General features: G+C 41.9%; 1 protein-coding gene across 2 annotated transcripts in view; it reads left to right on the plus strand.

Moving 5' to 3' along the window:
• Positions 1 to 2,740: 2,740 nt before the first annotated feature.
• Positions 2,741 to 22,164, plus strand: part of smad6b (SMAD family member 6b) — a 29,759-nt gene continuing 10,335 nt past the window's right edge. Inside the window, exons 1-3 of one of the 2 annotated variants that reach the window (XM_077567788.1) lie at positions 3,122 to 4,549; positions 7,641 to 7,697; positions 8,511 to 8,588. In XM_077567788.1, coding sequence (XP_077423914.1) covers positions 3,781 to 4,549; positions 7,641 to 7,697; positions 8,511 to 8,588 — 904 coding nt within the window. In that variant the 5' untranslated portion in view covers positions 3,122 to 3,780. Of the gene's footprint in view, positions 4,550 to 7,640; positions 7,698 to 8,510; positions 8,589 to 22,164 lie in introns of both variants that reach the window. The other variant, XM_077567789.1, reaches the window with a different exon arrangement.

Genomic DNA, 22,164 nt, shown 5'->3' on the forward strand with positions numbered 1-22,164 from the left:
TCTTGTTACCGCAACTTGGCGGCTGTCTTTGCCGCGCCGATTTGAGAGCCAGGATCCTGTACCTATTACAAGACCAGGTTCAATTTAACTTCCCTGCGGTCATCGAATAAGTAGTAAAGAGTGGTGACGGGGCAAGTGTCAAACTTTCCTTGAGCAAGAAACTTAACCTCTCGTTGGGTCCTGATGAGCTGCTTGCCACTATGCATTATGACCTTTGACTTCTAGTATGGCTAGTAATACTGACACTATAGTATAGTCAGGATATCTGATACAAATTGCATAAGTGGGCACAAATTGGTACAGAGGGAGGTCCTTCTTTTGGCAACCCTGAGACATGTGAGATTTCGGTCTTTCCTGATTTTGATCACAATAGAGGAAAAATGCGTGAATGCATTCCGATTCTTGGCATATGTGTCCCTGGATGGCCCAGATTATTTTTGTAATCAGCATAAACAACCACTGACATTTTTTTTAATGTTGTACACAATTCATCACTACACAACTGATAGCTTTATTCACAATCTCAGTCAAATTACTGCCAGTGACCATCTTGTTAGGCAAACAAATCACATTATTACATAAACAAATAATTGCCCAGTTCTGATTGAGATATTAAACAACTCTTTGGTTACCATTATACTATATTCCCAAACGAATGACAGTTAACTTGAATCCTTTGCATTCGATTTTTGTCGTAGGCTGTGTTGGCGTTCAATCTCAGGCCGCAAATCGTGACCCCTTGCTGGCCTCCCGCCCACCAACATGTTTAATTGTGTTTATTAAAACGTACGACCGCGTTGGAAACGCTGCTGCCAGCAATTGAATTTCATCTGAAGTTGTGGGGGAAAGCTTGACCCTTGCGTGCTCCTTTACAAAAATTACAGCTGTGATGACATGCCTGGGGTGCCTACATATAACTTGCTAAACTTATTTAGTCATTACAACTCCACTGTTGCCCTTGAAAAGAATTTGCTGGTAACGCTTGAGTACACAACATGGGGTAGTCAAATGTGAGCATCTTCTGCTACTTTTGTACCTTTCCACTTAAATGATCTTTAAAATTGCACTTGAAGAGCAAATATGTTAATTGCGCCTAACGACCGATCACAGCCCACCTGTTTTCTGAAGCTGCGCTGTGATTGGTCGTTACCCTACTCCTGTGATGTCATTTTCAGTCGACGGCGGCCATCTTACGTTGCCAGTCGCTAAGCCTGCCTAACTTGAATGATATGTCTGTCTCCAAGGAGAAAATGCCACATTGATACGAATGTGATTTTAAATGTTCTCTTATAAGGTCAACAATGAAAACTTAACCACTGTCGGTCACAATTCAAGATACTGAGACTAAATGGTCGATGCTAACGGTGAAATTTGTTCTTTGAAAGTCTCTCATTGGTCCCTAGAGGGATCCTAGCGTAAAACATGTACTGATAAGTTTTCAACAACAACAACAACAACAACAAAAACATTAGTATTCAGTACAGACGCTCCCCACCTTACGAACGAGTTACGTTCCGGACGATCGTTCGTAAGGTGAATTTGTTCGTAAGTTGCTTCAGTGCTATATTTTGTATTATAATTTATGTTTAAAGAAAATACGTACAGTACTGTACTGTACTACGTATGTTAGAGAGAGAGAGCGAGAGACACACACAGTATGTACATGTACGTAATAAGATAAATAAAATGAAGTTTAACTTACTTTTGGAAGATGTACTCGATGCTTAAGGAGATGATGGAGGAGGAGGAAGAGGAGGATTTTATATCATGAGAGATTCTTCGTCGTCGCTGGAATCGGCTTCAAAAGTTATTTCCTGCTTCATGGGGACCGGCGTTTCTTCCTCCTCCTCCTCGCCACGTTGCTCAGCCTCCAATGAGCTCTCACAGCGCCAATCGTCGGTATTAGCGGCGGAAAGAAGCACTACGCGCAATACAAAATCTAACTTACAGCATTTCTTTCCGAACATTTTTCGACATACTGTACGCGCAGAAATGTTCGTATGTACCGTTGTTCGTAACTCGAATGTTCGTAAGTAGGGGAGCGTCTGTATAGCAATTCATATGTCTATACATCCGTGATGGCAAGTGGCAATATGGCTGCCCCCTGAGATGAATAAAAACAGGTGGATTTAGCTGCTTAACTCATAATCCACAAATTAGAATTCCGTGTTTAGACTAATGGAGGCCCATACAACATATTATTGTGAAGATTTTTTTTTTTTTAAGAAAACAGTTCCAATGTTAATATAGTTGAAATTACATGGGCCGGCACTACTGATTTTGAAGGGCAGATGAGATTGGCATGGCAGAACATAATTGTAGAGGCTGAAATGTGACTAGAGCCCAAAAAAATAAAATAAATAAAAAAATCTAACATCCGCATCTACAGGAAGCAATGGAGCCAAGGGAAACACTATGACTCTTAGGAATAAATCAATAAAAAAATGAATGGAACAAATATGAGAATTTAAGTTGTAAACATATAGGTCAGCTCTTCTTATAGTGTTTAGGGCTGCAGAAAAGGCCCAACGTGGTAGAACATCACACATGAAGTGTTTGCAAATATTATTTGAGGATATATAAACATTGACACTTTTTTCATTATTAATTTATTAATTAATTTATTTAATCAAACGTGGAACAAAAATAAAAGAAATGCATAGTGCAATATATTATCTGAATGTTTTATACGTAGAGGAGGATATAACCCGCCAAAATATTAATAAAATTAAAAAAAAACATGGGAGTTGCTTGTTATTTTGCAGGCGCGCGCGATAACAAGCTGAAATGTAAATAACTTTTTGAGAGTGAGTTGAAGTTAAAGCGAGTGGTGGCCGTTTCGCCTTTAAGAGTTAAGAAACTTGAAACCTTGTTTGCGCAACAATCAGTGCAGCTCCCAGCCGCCAAAGTGTCTAGACTAGCACATGATGGTAGTCAGCCAATGGCTCCAGCGCTCTCCTCGGGGGCCCCGCGTGCGTGTGTGTGCGTGTGTGTGTGTGTGTGTGTGTGTGTGTGCGTGCGCGCGCGCGACTGTGTGCATGAGAGAGAGAGAGAGAGAGAGAGAGAGAGAGAGAGAGAGAGAGAGAGAGAGAGAGAGAGAGAGAGAGAGAGAGAGAGAGAGAGAGAGAGAGAGAGAGAAACGGGGAAAGAAAGCGAGCTGGCTTGCTTGCAGTTCGCTTGCACTCTGAGGAGAGAAGCAGGAATGCGCTTCTTGGTCCCGGGGTTCGCTCCTCTTCTTCGCATGGATCCATCGTTGGGATTGTCGAAAAAAAGAAAAGACAAGCAGTGACGTCTCAGGAGGACGAGGATGTTAACACCGAGCACGTTGTTTTGGGATTTAATCGTCGCTTCTGTGCTCGCCGTGTGACAAACAAACAAAAGTGGCAAACTTTTCAAGTCTGCGGCGTTTTTGGGAGCTACTTTTTTTCTCTCTCTCTCTCTCGCTCTCTCTCTCTCAATGATGGACTCCACGGCGTCAAACGGTGTTCATAGCTGACTTGTAACCAACCCGAGTTGTTTGTTATCCTTTTAAATTTGATTGCATTCTGCTCGGAATGTGGCGTTCAGTCGCTAATGTTATTGTCGTGCGCGTAGACGCGAGCGGTGCGCGCGGTGTCTGATGTTGCCGTTTGGCCGGCAGTGTTCGTCGGTCGGCTGTGCACGCCTTGCACGGCGTTTCGCTCACTTCTTCATGTGGAGCGTGTGCAACGTTGGGACAGCCGTACACGAGTAACCCAAACCCCCACCCCCCCCGCCCCGAATAGATAGTCAAGTTGTCGTATGTTCAGGACGAAACGCTCAGGTCTTGTGCGGCGACTCTGGAGAAGCCGTTTGATTCCAGATAAAGAGGGGGACGATGGAAATGGCCAAAGTAGCGAGGGGTGCAGGGACGATGTGTTCGCGAACAACCCGCAGAAGATTCCCAAAACGGAGTTCCGACCGGTGACCCCCGGCGGCTCTTGCGTCGGGGAGGCTGGGGGCCCCGTGGAGGTGGTGGACCAAGATGGGAGCGCGGGGGGCGCGCAGGACCAAGGGGGTCCCCGCTCCGTGCAGGACAGCGACTCCAGGACGGTGACGTGCTGCTTATTCAAAGAGCGGGACCACTCCGAGCTCAGGGCTCCAGAGGCGACCCCGGGTAGCAGGGACCCCGGCTCGTGCCACTTGGCGTTTGGGGGCCTCGGCCAGCGGGACCTCGGCTCCCCCGAGGCCGGCCAGGAAGCGATGCCGCGCGCCGTGCACGAGCAAGAACTCAAGTCGGCCACGCACTCGCTTTTGAAAAAGCTCAAGGAGAAGGCGCTGGATACTTTACTGGAGGCGGTGGAGTCCAAAGGCGGCCTCCCCAGCGATTGTGTCCTGGTGTCCCGGACTGAGCTGAGGCTGGGCGGCCATGTGGCGTCCCCGCAGCTGCTCGTGTGTAAACTGTACCGCTGGTCCGACCTCCAGCACCCGGCCCAGCTCAAACCGCTCTGTGAGTGTAAAAGCTATTGGGGCCCGGACAATCCGACTGTATGCTGCAACCCTTATCACTACAGCCGCCTCTGTGGGCCAGGTAAGAACTCCATTGGCTCACCTTATGCATGCACAACACAACCTCTCAAACCTGTACACACCAATTAAACACTTAAGTACTGCCAATGTTAATATACAGTAGTGTAATGTGTTCATCAAGAAGTATACTAAATATATTTATCAGTATAACATAATGGACAGATTTAACGTCAACACTGCTTTTAAATCTAAGACAGCACAAAATGTGCTCTTAAAATGAGTCAGTAAGAATGTATGTAGCTGATTCAATGTTTGAAAATAAACAGTTCAAAAGACACAATTAAAATTAAAACTTAACTGCGAATACTATTTAATCCACTGTGACATTATGCACACTGAATTCAGTGATACTTTTGTTTACCACTAGAGGGAGCTCACTCGTAATACGGAATCTCAGACCTGGAGCAGTGTTTTTTTTTCACAACAGCTTTTGAGCCAAGGAACATATTTTACATTCGAAAAAAAATCTCATGGCACACCGTCAAAACAAAAAAGGCATACACATGAACAATTTTTTGACCTGCCACTATACGCCATAGATAGATGACTCCCCAGATGCATTACTTGTCATAAAAAAGAAGATTTTTTTTTTAACCAATTGTATGACATTGGATAATTTCCTATAGCACACTTTAATCACTCATCTATATCTAGAATTTACTCATCATTTGTACCTTAACTTATCTAAACATGCTTTATTTTTTCGTTGCTCCTAATCTTCCTTGATTACTCTTTACTAACTTTAATTCACTAACTGAAGCATTACTGCCCAAAGTGAACAATAAAAATCTCCCCGGAATAAAACTGGTAGATTCTCTCGTCGCCATGTATAAAGTTGGCCCTAATTCTTTTCAAATGATCCATATGGATTTCTATGGAGATATTCAGTCCCTGGCTAATGTGAACCTTCCATGAACTTGTATACAGCCTTGAACGAAAGGATTTGTCAGTATACGTCTTACATCACTCACGTTGGCCTGTGACATATTGGCCTCACAATGACGCCGTGTGTTTGCCTCTTCGAAAAAGTTCACGTTTCCGATGCATCCGTTTACTAATGTCTGTCTGCCGCGTGACTTTAGCGTCCCCAAAATGTAAGTAGTCTTTTGTATATCTTCCCAACTGTTGTTTAAGTAGATTCAATTGAACAACCGTAATTGCCGTAATAATTGTAATGAATCGAACCTTGGGCTATTGTGCCGGTGTCGTGGGGCTCCCTGACTTATTGAGCACATTAAACTCGAGGCAGCGGGCGAGCCCGCAGTTTGGCGAAGGCCCCAACGCCAGGCCACTTGACCCCGCTGACACCATGACAACGCACACTATCATGTGCAAAGATGCGAGTGTCGGTATTTCTGTCTCCTCTCTGGCACGGGAGGTGGATTTTCCATAACATCCATGTTTACAAGCCAGCTGGCTGCTTTGGGCTCTTCAAAGGCATGCGTGCAACAATATTAAATTAAATGCGACTCTTGTGTTGTGCATGCGAAAACTCGATTGGTTGTCTTTTAAGAAAAAAAAACAATTATTTATTTTTTTTAGTCGATTGCTTTTTTCTTTGCTTTCCTGCCGTGTTGTTGTCAAGTTGCTCCCTTTTAAAAAAAATAAAATGGGAGATGGATTTCACATCACACATGTGAGGACCCGGGCTCGTAGTAGACATAGCTCACATGCGTTCATGCGTGGCCTGATAGAGATGGAATTTCTTTCATGCTATTCAAGGCTCAAGCTTTGAATCAAGATCTTAATCACTGGCTTGGACATTGTTTGGAAATGATGTGTCAAAATTTGGCCATACAAGTGCTCAGTTAGATTCTTGTGAAACTGAAAATCTTTTCGAGAGGATTGCACCAAACGCATCGCTTTTATTTGGTCGGCCATTGTACATTTCAAATGAGATCCGTTTCGAGTTGCGCCTTTAAAAGCCCTTTTGTCCTAAGAGGTCCCCTCGTGCCGTTTAGGTGGAGGAGTGGCGATAATCTAAAGTTTGCATACTACTGGCGCCAGACGGACTCGCTGTGTCTCCGAGTTCAGATCCTGGCAATTACTGCCGCCGCTCTTAAAGGACCTGCTGCTATTATGCCTTTCTCCTGCAAAGAACTCTCCTTATTTCTCCTCTTTACAAAAGATAAAAAAAAAAAACCATCCTGTCCGAAATAAGCGCGAGTCGTTTGCGTTCAATTAATGCAAGCGCTTCCTGGAAGTTTGTTAGGCTTGTCTTGCAATGTTTACAATACACAACCTTTAGTATTACTGTATTGTAGACAATATTGCACACGACTACAATTCTTTTTTTTTAGGCTCCAATATTTGGCAGAACAAAATTCTGATGACCATTTAATTGGTCGATTAATAAACAATATATATACAGTACTGTATAATGAATGAAATAGCTTCCTTTTCAGTCCCTTAACGTTTAGAACAATGACGATGTTACCATTATTGTTATACATTACTTTTACCTTTATTTATTTTTAACTTAACAATTGTGAGAAAAATGAGCAAAAATCTTTGGGGTGTTTGAATGTCATTATCTGTTTTCATAAAAATGTTAAAAAAAAAAAAATAATCGTAATAAATAAAATAAATAAAAGACGGCGAAAAAATTGGCAAAAATCAGACCATTTTTTCTCTCCATTTTTTGGGGTGTGTGAATGTTGTTAGCTATGTCTTATGTTGTAATGTGTTTAAATTTTTAAAAAAACTGATTTTTTTTTGCAGATTATACAATATTAGCCAATTAAAACGGCAGGACGAATAAATGGTCAGGCCAAGGCTCTATTCCAAACCCTGTAGATGTCGTCAAAGCATAAATATATTCAGTTAGGGGCCCCGATTTCCTTAATTTGGGGGTCTCGTTGATCGACAAGCTATTTGTATTTGTTTCACCGACATTGTTCAGTACCAGTTATAAAGATTGGAAAACTGAAGCTGTATGCTGCTTGTTATGAAAAAAATCGGTATCGGCAAGTCTAACTTTTTTTAAGATCGGTGATCGGCCGGGAAATTGTGACCCAACATGCAGTGTGTATGTATTAGTGTTTTTTTTCTTTTTCTTTTCTGTATTTAACATCATGTCATTAATATTGCAGAGTCACCCCCACCTCCATATTCAAGGCTCTCCCCTAATGAAGAACACAAGCCACTGGGTAAGTGACACTCGTGATCTCATCTTAACTCATTCACTGCCATTGACGGCTATAGACGTCAAAAATTCGTTTGAACTATTCATATTAGTTTAATGTTTTTTTTTTTCCACTTTTGTCAACAAGAGTATGAAAACCTAAAAAAAAAAATGATAGTACATTTAGAACAGATATAAAATGTGTGATTAATCGTGAGTTAACTATTGAAGTCATGCGATTAATTACAATTGAAAATTTTAATTGCCTGACGCCCCTAATTTTTAATAATCTTTTCTTTAAAACAAAAAAAAAGATTATTTAAAAAAAAAAAAGTCTAGGTTTGCGTGGAAAAAAAACATTAAATTAATAGAAATAGTTCAAATGAATTTTTGACGTTTATAGGCGTCAATGGCAGTGAATGAGTTATCTCTAACTTCTATAATCCTTTACTTCCAATGACTTTGTGAAGTTGCTTCGATAACGGCTTTAATGGAGCTTAAACACAAAAGTCTCCTCCTGCTCCTTGGAATCCGCTGAAATATCCATTTTTCAAAAAAAGAGTGGCCTTAATTGTGGCGTAGTGAGTTCTATGGGCCGCCGGGCACGAGACCAGCTGAGCGTCCTGGAAGCACTTGTAGGGAGATGTCATCAGTTTAAAGCCTGTTAGTGAGCCTGCGCTGTTATCTATTATGGGATGAAACTAATAGTCTTTAGTGGATGGGGAACATGATATTGACACTAGCAATGATGAATAGTAGCAGGAGAAGGCCTGTAGCAACATTGCAGGGAGGCTGATGCACCTAATGAGGAGGCTAATTCCTCTTTCCTTCCCTGCAGACCTGTCAGACTCCACATTGTCTTACACTGAAACGGAGGCAGCCAGCTCACCAAACGGCACACTGGGGGAATTCTCAGGTGGGTGTGCTCCTCCTAAAACTCTTCCGAATAAGGAGATTATTTTTGGGAAACTGCTCATAGAAGGCCAGAAAAAGAAAGAAGAAGAGAAAATCATATCTGTACTGTTGGACAGGACGGTTTTATGAAATTTGCGTGTGACGAGGAAATTGTTTTTGATGACTTTGTAGAGAATTTCTAAATATGTGTGGTTTTTGTGGTGGTAGTTTGTCAGTGGTGCAAGCTTTTGGATGTTTTCATGAATAGTTTGGCTAATTTTTGGCATTTTAGAAAGTTGTTTGTATGCCTACTCTGTTAGTACCTTGTTTTGGATGTCATGATATTGTATTGATCAGGGCAGAAACAAATTGGCCCATGGACTTACCCGACCATGCGTGCGCTATATCTATACGACACTTTTTAAGATGGAACCCAGGGGCAACAGACCCAATGAAAACAAACAGGAGAGGCCCCAGAATTGAACCCTGTGGAACACCATACGTTCCGTGAATTCATATTGCGCATATTCGTCCGACCACTTATAACTCCCCAAACTCCTGGGGTTTGATCGAACCCAAGTTGAGAACCACAAGCTGATAGTTTACGTCTCTCTCATGCACCGATTTGTATTTGCTAGCTAGCTAACCAATCGGCGCTGACATTGTTTTGCTTACTGCGATTAACTCGTTCACTGCCATTGACGGCTATAGACGTCAAGAATTCATTTGAACTATTTTTATTAGTTTAACATGTTTTCCCACTTTTGTTAACAAGAGATTGAAAACCTAGAATTTTTGTATTGTATTAAAACAGATTGGGATTAATCGTGAGTTAACTAGGGAATTCATGCGATTAATTACGATTGAAAATTGTAATCGCCTTGACGCTCCTAATTTTTAATAATCTTTTCTTTAAAAAAAATAGTTAATCCATTTTTATTTTTTTTAAAGAAAAGATTAATAAAAATTAAGGGCATCAGGCGATTAAAATTTGTAATCATAATTAATCGCATGACTTCACTAGTTAACTCACGATTAATCACAAATTTTATATCTGTTCTGAATGTACAAAAAGAAAATCTAACCCATTCATTCAAATCACATGACACAAAAATTTTGTAATTCTTGTCACTGCCTGTATTACAAATATGCTGAGCGAGGTTCTGGATAATGTGTGCATTTTATTGCATGAAGCCACGACAGTGCGTCATGATAATGACTTCTCAGCCATGTTATTTTGCTGCGGTGTGAGAAAAATGTGTAGATTTGACATTGTAAGAATTAACATTTCTATTCTAAAGATTTTTTTTTATTTTTTATTGAAACAAGCCTGGTTCCAAGTACGTTATCCTGCTGTGAAACACTTTAGCTGTACAACTTATAAATAAATTGAAACACGCAGGGCGAGCATGTTTGTGTTCATATAATAAGTGCTTTCCACCCGTTTGTGTCCATTAATTCACATCGTAGCTTTTTTACGCGCACCTCGACAACAGGTCAGGTTCTGTATTCAGCACACCTGTTGAGCTTGTTTTGAATTAATGCACAAACTTGACCAGGTTTCATTTTGGCCTTGTGTTTTATTCCCTCTCATTAAAAGCTATTAAGAGCGTGAGTCGCTCAGATAAAGGTTTCATTGTAAGTCGAGGTTCCGCAGGGCGTGCGGGCCTCCCTGCCCTCTGTTTTCCTTTTCAGAAATATTTGAGTGGGATAAAAGCGTAATAAGATCCGGACTCATTCAGAAACACACTCACGCACGCATATTGCGCACATGCGTGTGTGCTGTCGTGGAAGGGGCGGGTCGGGTGGATCAGCAAAGGATGTGAGTTGAACCAGACAACTCTAAAAAAAAAAAAGAAGAAGAAGAAAAAAGGAGAGAGTGAGGGAGTAATATTTACTTGAAAAAACATAGGACAGTTTTTTTCACTCTGAAATTCTTAAGTGAATTTTACAAGGGAAGTTTTAAGAACTTTTTTTTTTTTTTTTACCGGTTTATTTTAAAAATAACTGTTGAGGAATAAACAGCCACTCTACCACTTGAGCCATGCCACTCTTGCTGTTGGCCACAATAATGCATTGCTGGTGTGTCCAAAATGAGACCAAAAACTGGTCTTGGAAGTACAAGGATTCTGCCTGACATCATCAATATACTCACACACAGCAGGAGTGTCATGACTTAGTTGATTGAGTGGCTGTCTCCCAACCTGAAGGTTGTGGGTTCGTTCCGCAACCCTTGAGTAGCTTTTTTTTATTTTATTTTTATTTTTTTTAACTCGGTCACTGCCATAAATTTATTTAAAATAAAAGATTATTAAAAATTAGGGGCAAGAGGTGATTAATAATTTTAAAAAAATCTAGGTTTTCATACTCTTGTTAACAAAAGTGGGGAAAAAATGTTAAACTAATAGAAATAATTCAAATAAATTTTTGACGTTTATAGCCGTCAACGGCAGTGAATGGATTAAAAAGAAAAGAAAATATTATTAAAAATTGGGGGGGTCAGGTGATTAAAGTTTTTAATCGTAATTAATCGCATCACTTCACTAGTTAACTTGCGATTAATCACAAATTTCATGTGAAAAATAAATGTACAATAAAAAAATCTAGATTTTCAACAAAAGTGGAAAAATAATGTTAAACTAATAGAAATAGTTCAAATGAATTTTTGACGTTTATAGCCGTCAATGGCAGTGAATGAGACTTAAGAAAAAAACTGGTAAAATGTACACAAAACTTTGTAAAAGTAAATATGATTTTTTTTTTTTTTTTTTTACAGTGTGTCCTTAACTAAAATGAAACACACCGGTTAACTTACGTACGAGCTTTCATTTTGAGGTTTTCTTTCTTTGGAGAGTGGAGTAACTGCCTTACCGGCAGTGAAGCATTCGGTCAGAGATGCCCCGTTGCTCCCTTGGCCGACTTCTGTCACCACCCGGTGTGGCCCAGTGCGGCGACGCTCCCTGAGTCAACAAATGAGGGGCTTGTCGGAGCGTGCACCACAATTCCTGTGAGGCTGTGGTGAGCAGGGACTTGCTAGACATGCCAGGCTTCGCTTTCTTCCTACTGTGTTGCCGCTGGTGCGGGCCGCACTCGGGTGAGAGGCTGACCAGTGGACCAGAAGATGGTGTTTATTACGCACTCGTTATTGAAGCCACCCTGGCTCCTTTCGTTTTGAGAGGTAGGCTAAATGTGTGTTTTTTTTTTGTTTAACATACAGCATGAACAAACTAAATCACAGGAAAATTACAGTTTGCATATTGAAAACAACCACATAGCGTCCATTAGCTTAATGCTAACACATAATGGAAACAGCATATTCGGGCTAACAGATAGCATTAATAGTCACTTTTTTTTTCACGATATTTGAACACGGGCAGCTGACTGGTTAGCACGTCCGCCTCCCAGCGCAGAGAACGTGGCATCGAGTCCGGGTGGAGTTTGCATGTTCTCCCCGTGCCTGTGTGGGTTTTCTCCGGGTACTCCGGTTTCCTCCCACATTCCAAAGACATGCATGGCAGGTTAATTGAACACTCTAAATTGTCCCTAGGTGTGATTGTGATTGAGAATGGTTGCTTGTCTGTGTGTGCCCTGCGATTGGCTGGCAACCAGTTCAGGGTGTACCCCGCCTACTGCCCGAAGCCAGCTGAGATAGGCTCCAGCACCCCCGCGACCCTTGTTGTGGATTAAGCGGTCACAAAAATGGATGGATATTTGAACACAAACAGTGCAGCAACACTTGTAGTCAGTATAACAACACTAAGGCATATATTCTTTATCCTCTGCAAAAAATGACTATTACTGCATTTATTGAGATGAGTGAAAGTCTTCATGCGTCTGTATCTATCTTATGCTGTCGATTTTCCTTGGTACTAATTCAGCTTTTCTACAGCTACCACCCTCGCGCATGCAAAATTACATGGAAATTGTTTTTTTTCCTGTGTAGTCCTCCAAACAAACAGTTTAAAACTAGAGCTGTCAAACAATTCAAGTTTTTAATCCGATCTATCACATTTTGGATATTTGATTAATCACGATTAATCGCATAATTAAAAAAGCTTTTAGCCCGTCAAATTTAAAGAGCGCCTGTTATGTGTTAATATTGTTATGTTATGTTATGAGGACGTCTTCGAAAAATTTTGTCCACTGCACACACTCAACCTCCTCTTTTTCTAATCAGTTAATTACTTGCATAATTTAAAATGGGGGGCGAAAAAAGACCCCAATAGATTGACATGAACAAATATTCTGAATACATACATACATAAACATTTATTAAATGCTTTACTTTCGTTATCGATACCTCAGGCTTGCCGTGCTATCTTTGGCCAATATGTGCTCATAGCCATCTGGACCGTTCTCGGTGTTTTATTTAAACATGGCTGCGTCAAATTGTGGGAGAAAGACAGCCTGCAGCAGACACTCTGGGATGTCTGTTTACGTCAGGTCAGCTTGGGAGCCTGTGCACGCATAGTATGCGATGTGCGTGTGTGTGCGTGTCATTGCCTGCGCTGCCCTCCCAGTGTGCCCGCACACCTGTTTCCTCAGCGCCCGGGACTCGTCGTGTGCACATCAGAATGAAGGCCTTTGAAGCAGGCCTCATTGCTTCCTGTATGACTGTCCGAGGGCCGCTCGCTCCCTACGCGTTCACTTTATTACGGCGCTCTCAAAACTTCATTTCACCAGCTGGGTTTCTCCTGGTGAAAGACAATTCCCTGGCAAAGCCCTCCGGACCCGAACGTAACAGACGAAAGAGTGGACTGAATGGGGAGGCGTATATATTGATTTACGGGATTATTTCAAGTAAAACTGGAACACTGTGATGCCCTCACATATGGGCAAGGAGAGCCACAGTCGCTGAGACATGTTCATATTGACTCAATTAGTCAAACACACAAATACAAAATGAGCAAGGAGATATTCGGCCAAAATGCTCACATGCAGACTGACACCAAATTCACTCACCGGGCCACGCCCCTTAAAGGCACACAGTCAGTACACAAATGCCATGTACAGTACCTAAACTTTATAAAGCCTGTTAATTTCTTTACATTTGCTTTGATTATGGTTTTCTGTATCTGTGTCAAGCTTTCTTTAACATATCGGGTAATCATGAAGGCTACCGATACTAGCTATCGATACTTAAGGTTAAAAAATCTGGCATGGTGCAAGTCCTCCTTACCCGTAGTTGACATTACACTGTGGTGTTTTGATACATCAGCGAATCATAATTTGCGTCAGAAAAAGTTATTTGTTTGCAGTTAGAGGTGCAACGATTAATCAACATCTAATCGATTATTAAATCAGTTGATAATGATTTTTGATAACTGATTAATTGTTTAGATACTTGGTTTCATTTAAAATTGCCCAAATCCTCAGAATTTCAACTTGTCAACAGGAAATGTTCGCCGATCTCTGTCATCCTCCATGGAATCAGACAAAATAAAATTAAAATAAAACATTTGCTTTTAATTTGGACAACAATGATCGTTTAGTTTTTTCCTATTTTCCAACATTTTACAGACCAAAGCATTAACTGAATCCTAATCCCAAAAAATTTTTGCACTATCAATTTAAAAGAATGTCCTATTTAAAAAAACAAAACAACTGATAGAAATTCAAACGTTTTTATTGATCTGATTAAATGATTAATCGATAAAATAATCAACAAATTAATCGATTATTAAAATAATCGTTCGTTGCAGCCCTATCTCAATTTTCATATCAAAAGTTATCTGTACTCTATCAGTGAAGATTGATCAGTCTGGGGAAAAAAACGGCATTGAACCTCCATATTTTATACGATATAGTGCTATTTTTTCATGAACAATTGTTAAAAAAAAACGTTTTTTTGCCGACATGGCTTCCTGTAATAGCAAACAATATTTACGATCAACGAATGACGCAATCCTTGTAACTGTTCCTGCTTTAGACCGCTGTAATATCATGGCTCCAGTCTGCCTGCATTCTTCCGTCATCACAGGTTGTGTGCAATCAAGCCATGGAATTCGTCAGCATAACACTCTGTGCGCACACACACGCACTCACGCTGCTGCGACTGCAGGGGCTCCCTCGTATTTACGGGGGTCACATGACCAAGAGGACATACAAAGTGACCCGAGTCGTTGTCCTTTTCCCCCCTTTTTCCTTCCCCTTACTGAGCGTGTCGGAAAGCTGGAGAGAAGAAGCGGAAAGAGGTTGTGTATATTGGGTGCCCTCGTCCCTGTAATGGAAGCTTACTAGAGGGCATCGGTAGTCAAAAGTTCCCACACACTAATCATTCCGCTTTCTGCACAATATGCCAGCCTGTCTCTGGAGCAAAGGCACTTTGTCAAGCCCACTGGCAAAGATATGGAATAGACTACGTTTGATTGATCGGGGGATGTTGAAGTGTGCAGGCGTTTAGGCCACTAATAGCTGACCACACTATGACTGTTACGTTAGACTTTCTAAAAAAAAAAATTAAGCTTGTTCTTCTGTCTTCTCTCTGTGACATGCGCACACTCGCAGCAGACAATGAGGCGCTCTAAAATGGCAACGCCAGCAGGAAGACCCTGTCCACACGATGGTTGCCACAATAAACTTTCGACATTTTTTCCGACCTCAGTCTTCTGCCGTTTCTCCTTGACATGCGTACACTCACGGCAGTCAACAAGGCGCTCTAAAAGGGCAACGCCAGCAGGAAGACCCTGTCCACACGATGGCTGTTATGTTAGACTTTTTACACTTTTTCAACCTCGCCCTTCTGCCTTTTCTCTGTGACTTGCGTGCACTCACGGCAGACAATAAGGCGCTCTAAATGGCAACTCTAGCAGAAACACCTTGTCCACAAGACGGTTGTCAGAGTGAACTTTTTACACATTTTTTAATCTCGCACTTCTGCCTTTTCTCCGTGACATCCAAGCACTCACAGCAGACAACGAGGTGCTCTAAAATGGCAACGCCAGCAGGAAGACCCTGTCCACACGATGGTTGCCACAATAAACTTTCGACATTTTTTCCGACCTCAGTCTTCTGCCGTTTCTCCATGACATGCGTACACTCGCAGCAGTCAACGAGGCGCTCTAAAAGGGCAACGCCAGCAGGAAGACCCTGTCCACACGATGGCTGTTATGTTAGACTTTTTACACTTTTTCAACCTCGCCCTTCTGCCTTTTCTCTGTGACTTGCGTGCACTCACAGCAGACAATAAGGCGCTCTAAATGGCAACTCTAGCAGAAACACCTTGTCCACAAGACGGTTGTCAGAGTGAACTTTTTACACATTTTTTAATCTCGCACTTCTGCCTTTTCTCCGTGACATCCAAGCACTCACAGCAGACAACGAGGTGCTCTAAAATGGCAACGCCAGCAGGAACACCCTGTCCATACGATGGCTGTTACTTTAGACTGTTAACACTTTTTAACCTCATTCTTATGCCTTTTCTCTGTGACGTGTGTACTCGCAGCAGACAATGAGGCACTCTAATGTCCACGATAGTGGACTATTTGAAAGGGAGAATATCCGGTTAGAAAGACAAAGCTAGCTAACCAAGTGCATGTCATAATTGTGCCAGAGAATGGTTAATGCGAACAAAGCTTATCCAACAGGGGGATCGGCGACTCATGGTGGGGGTTGAGGTACGTCACAGGGCCTTGTTTTAGCCACGCCCAAAAGATCAGTCGCCCAGCTGAGCCGTGATTGGTGGTCCTTAGAGCCCTGAGCAACTGTGATGTCATTTTCAGTCGACAGCGAGTGGCAAAATGGCCGTCCCCCTGAGGTGGATAAAAATGGGTGGATTTTGCTGCTAAATTCATATTCCACAAATATGAATCCGTATGCCGTGCTTAGACGAGCAGGGGCACACACAACATTTGGGGTTGACTTCGCTTTTAATGAATCGTTTCATGGCAAATCGAGGCCTGCATGTGGCACGCTTGGCATGTAGCCGCCAGCCGCTGCCAAGTTGTCACGTAGCAACAACCGGATCAGCATCTTGTGGTTTGGGTTCATCCCCCAGGCAGCCTGGCATATACCCTTCAGGTTTCCACCGCAAACCTGAGTCTTTCCCAGCGCTTGGCCGCCCACACTCCCTGAGGAACGCCGATGCTCCAGGATACGGGATGTGGAAATAATGTGACTGGAGTGCTTCCACCCTGCCTCCTGAAATCAGGTTTTGCGGATTGTTTATTTGAGGGGAAGGAGTCCTCAGACAAACATCCTGCTTTAAAAAAAAAAGCGGCCCAGGGTTTTGCAGCGGTGCGGGGAGGTGGGCTGCCCCTGCGACAGCGGGGGGGGGGGGGGAGCCTGAGGAATGTTGGAGAGCGGCGCGATACGCTGGGCGGTCTTGTAGGGGCTCTCGTCACCCCGTTTGTCACGTCCAGCTCGGCGGAGGCTCGCGGCCGCACATCCTGAGGGGTCTTGCGCTCCATTCTCTGTGTAGCCGTGTAAAGTCCTTACCCACAATCCCCGTCTCAAGTATCTGTTCCTGTCCTGGGAGGCCGGTTTCCGTTTCCTCTTACGTAACATACACACACGCACAGAAATGAAGCATTGATAAGAGCGATAAGCACATTTTTCATTTTCCCTTTCTCAGCATTGTTAGACTGCGATCACAAATCCACTTTCAACTTTTCCTTTCGGGGGCCGCGCCGCCGAATGTCCTCAGTGGCGTCCACAGCAGCGGTTGGTGAATATGCCCTGTTGTTGTCTATGCGAGGGTGTGTGCACCTTGTGGTTGTTTTGATTGTTTGTAGGTTGATTGCAGTCTAGATTGTTTCCAGTCAGACCGAAAAAAACAAAAACAAAAACAAAGCGGGCATCTGGCGTTTAGATTAAGACGTATCCATATTTTTGTCCCTCAGTTTAGGACGTGTAGACCGAAGGCAAAGTAAACATTGAACTATATTTAAAAGCGTTTTGATGATCTTTCAGAGTTGAGGAGTCCATTCTCGTTCCGTCCAGCTCGCCAAGGGGGCATTTAGCGCGCTAATCTCTGATCTGATTTGTCCTTCCCCTGCGGGGCGTGTCTGCAAGATGGCGATCGCCGTGTCTGCCCCGTAATTAGTTTGGCGGCACCATCACGGCACGACACCAACTTTCTACAAAGATGGCATCATGTGTCTCCTTATTACAAGGCACGCTTTGTTTGGCGGATAAGGCGCATTTTATGCTCTTTCTTTCATGATTGTCGTCATAAATTTGTGATTATTTCTTTTTATCTGCCGTAGGCTAAGCTTTAGCTTTTATGTAATAGACCAGAGTTTGGTACTGCAAAGGAAGGATGCTAACAACGACACTGTACATAACTTGGGACTTTTCATGTCCTTTTTTACAGCAGTCTTTTTGACCTCATAAATGGTAAATAATATGGAAGCATAGAACTGCCAATGTAAAGTAAACATACATCTGAATTTTGAACGTCATGTCATGTAAATTTTAGCATATTTAAATACATTTCGTCAAATCAAATGTACTTGCAAATATGTTTGAACGGATTTATACCCCGTGGGATTATGGGACAGAATGCTACGTTTTTAGCATTTAGCCTATAAACATGTTGAAACGTGTACGTTTTTTAACGTACGTTCAAACACATTTAAATCTACTCAAATGTACTTGCAAATACGTTTGAACGTATTTAAACTCCATAGAATTATAGGAAAGAATTGCTTATTTTTTTGGCAATCAGCCTACAAATATGTTTTTTTTTAACATACATGCAAATGTATTTAATTACGCTCAAAAGTACTTGCAAATATGTTTAAACATATTTATACCCCATGGGATTATGGGAAAGAATGCTTATCTTTTAGCATTTAGCCAACAAATATTTGTTCTTTGTAGCCTAAATGCTAAAAACTTAGCGTTCTTTCCTATAATGCTACGGACATACGCAAGCTCCGTGGCATTATAGGGAAAAAAAAGTTGAACGGAAACCATGCACTGCAGACGTATTCATAAATATATATATTTTTTTTTTATACGAATTAAGAATGTTTACGTACTTAATTTATGAACGTATTGATCTGTTGTTAGCATATAGCCAAAAAGTACGTTCGAACATATTTGCCACATTTACTCCAAATTGGCAAATCTACGCTTCTAAAATAAACAGTTAGTCTGAAAAAAAGTGGTTTCAACCTTCCCTAATAATAAATTAGATTCTTATTCCAAATTGTTCAACCCAACTAGAGACCATATTCACTTACTCATGGTTTGAGTCACACTGGCATGAACAAACCCTCGCACCCATGCAATTATATAATGTCAAGTCTCGGGAAGTTGCCTGCTAACTAACAAACAGTTGCACAGAATGCAACTACGTCACACTTATGTGAACAATTCAGCTCTGTTCAATTGAAGTTCCGTGCTAAATCGAGGCACATTGTAGTTATAAACGGTCGTTATATCATTGCAACACATTTCACGGAGGCTTTTAAAAAAAAAACGGTGCCGCTTTGGCCTCTCGATTTAGCGATATAATGTTGCCTGCGCGCATAGCGTGGCTGCGCTGCTAATCTGAAGCAGCCCTCGACGTGGCCTGAAACCTTTTTACAGTGCACGCCACGAGAAACAAGCATGCGGGCTTCAGTATTTATCTGTCTTTTGGCCAGCCAGTGCGGTGCCAGCGCTGTCGGCTGTTTGACTAACTTCTGAAGGTTCTCGCAGATAAAGATTAATCAAAAAAACCTCATGCATGACTCGGAGTCTAATCTGCCGGCACCGTGCTTGTCATTCAAGGTAACACAGTGCGCTTGTGTTCGACCACAATAAGGTGTGTGCGCTAAGAAGGCTTCCGCCCAATTTTTTTATTATTATTATTATATATATTTTTTTTTTTATTATATATATTTTTTTAGCTTCGCAAGTGACCTAGACGTGCGGAGGGGATGCCGCCGCCATCTTTGCAATAGCTCCATTCATTCAGCTCGGGTCACGGGGTTACAGCAACAAATAAGGAGCGCGCAATGCCATTAAAAATGTATGGAATGTCCAACTGTTAGTTTAGTGTTTTGGTGTGCCTCCTCTCAAGGCTGAGAGACGGGGGAACAATGCTCCCTTTTGAGCAGCCACTGTAAATGTGCTTGCCTGGCAAAGACCAGCGGAGGAGGTGCCAGTGGCGGAGGCTGTTTTTATTTTCTGACCATTTTACCCACAATTATAAATCCAGACACTGGCCTTGGCGGCTATGATTTTGGCCTGTGGTCTGATTGCCGGTTAAAATAGACTCAAGACCCCCCCTCCCCCTCTTCCTCCCTGGAGGTGCATCGACAGTTGCGCCCCAATCTATAGCCGTCAGTATTTTTGAAACTCAGAATAGCCGGCGCATTCTTTGAGCCACCAGAATGCTGTGCGCGGATTAGCCGCGGAGGCCCGTGTCAGTCGACATCTCCAAACAAGTCTTTTGCAGCGAGAGGGGGGAAGGACAGAAGCTCATTGTGGACAGAGAGGAACAATAAAGTGCTTCATTTTCTCTGGCTGTTCACATGTAACTGGAGAAACATGATTTTCGCTCCTTCATTATCTTAAACTTGATCTGCCGGGCACAAATCTCGCACACTGAACACGGGACCAGGACAACGTAGAATTTGTTTTGAAAAAGCCGATAAATTTGTTTGATGCTTAAGCAAAACACATTATTTTTTAATAGCCCGCTTTGACCAGGCTAAGCCTTAAACATTTATCCATGCAGTTTTCTACAGTGCGCTTTCGCTACTTCACGATTCGGTTCACGCGTTTTCCTTTCTGACCTTAACTTCATCTATTAGCTATTCAGCTATTTTGCTGGTTTCTTGCTATTTTTCTTCCTTCTACGTAGGTCCAGTCAAAAAAATTCTTTTTTTTTAGGTGTAAATTTGTTTAAAAAACAAAACAAAACCATGAACATCAGAGCTCATCGCCTATCAAAATTCATAATGGCTTAATAGAGACATCAAAAGTCAAGCTCTGCTTGGTGGAAATTCACATATCGTGGGGGATAATGCACTGCAAAAAAGACTAAAAAAAAGTAAAATTAAAAAATATATATATTTAAACTAAGCAAAATTACAGTACCTGCCAACAGAAGAAAATTCGTCTTGACAAGATAAAAAAAATGAAATAATAAAATGATATTTTAATACTATTTTATTATTATTTTTTTTTTATACAAGCTATAATATACATAACTATTTTCTTAAAATACATAACTATTTACTTGTGTTTGACCAACTTAGCCTTTCACTGCAAAAACCAAAAAGCCATCCTAAAAATAAGCAAAAATTTCCCCAAATTTGGACAAATTCTGCCAATGGGGTAAGCAAAATTTGCTAGCCAATAATTCTTTACCCAGCCAGGGATTGAGCCCACAACCTCCCGGTCTGAGGGTACGACACTCTACTACTACACCACTGAGCTTGTATATGCCCAGTTGTATGTATGATGTCCTAAATGTTTTAAATTCACTGATTTCTCAATACTTCGTATAACAAACAATGCTTACTGATGAAATTCCCTGAAAGTCATCACTTAACATGTAAACATCCTCACGTGTAAATTCCTTTTGACTTTGTCCCTGCCCTTGGGTAATAGAGGAGGGAGGGGGGGGGCTGATCTGTTTTCTTTCGTGTGTCTTCAATTCTTGGCTGTCTGGCTTCAGTTCTTGCAGTCAGGCTGTCGCATTTCAGGGTACGGTTTCGATTAGAGGTCTGGCTCTGACTTCCCCCTCTTCCCCTCTATGTGACTGCCAGCACATCATTTTTAATAATGAAATCCTGGCATTGCCTTTAGCTTGAAGACTTTGTGCAGATGTTGACAGGGAAGGGCCACGCCGGTGACTGGAAATGTTCACTGCTTGTGTTTTTAATTGATGTCTCTGTTGTTGTGAATGGACTGAACGGGGAGGGGCAGGGGCGGGGGCAGGGGCGGGGGTGTTGTTGTCTGTGTTTGGGGAGCTGGTGTCTGGATGTTCACGGTGGAGCAGTCGTGTGTGTTACAGCCCGGCAAGTGTTGTGATTGAAACATAAACTCTGGTGCCACATTATCCTGACAGAACACATTCTCCTCACGGACTCTGATCAATAGGAAAGCCTTGTTTTAACTACAACTTTTGTCCATCACGTACGCTTGAAACCAAAAACATGCCTTTCGCTTAAATTAGTCCTGCTACCATAACATGGAATAATAGAGTTCATTGTTATTGTTCATTTTATACTGAGCTGCTAGCTAAAAAATGAGTGGATCTTTGGGTTTTCGTTTGTATGGCAACAGTTCATTGGATAGGGTTGTGTTATCACCTTAGCTAATGCTAAATAGGGATGTAACAATATTGTCGTCATCATGTCACAATATTAAAAACAGCACATCAGTTAATAAAACGGCGAGGTTGTGTTCCATTTCTGCTGTTCTAGCACCCTCTGGTGGTTAGTTTATTATTGCCGTTTCCTTAATTTTAATTAGGAATGTTTTTGCCGCTGCAGCTGTTATTACTCCCATAAATCGGTCGTACCAGCAAATATTTTTCAACATCTCCGTCAAAAAACATTACTTTTTGCCCACTTCTGGCGAACACAGAATTGTGAACTACATAGACCATGATACTTTGCGCCGCGGAGGCAATAGTAGCACATGACTGTGACATG

This window comes from Vanacampus margaritifer, chromosome 6 (assembly GCF_051991255.1).
Source record: "Vanacampus margaritifer isolate UIUO_Vmar chromosome 6, RoL_Vmar_1.0, whole genome shotgun sequence".
In the NCBI taxonomy this organism is placed as follows: domain Eukaryota; kingdom Metazoa; phylum Chordata; class Actinopteri; order Syngnathiformes; family Syngnathidae; genus Vanacampus; species Vanacampus margaritifer.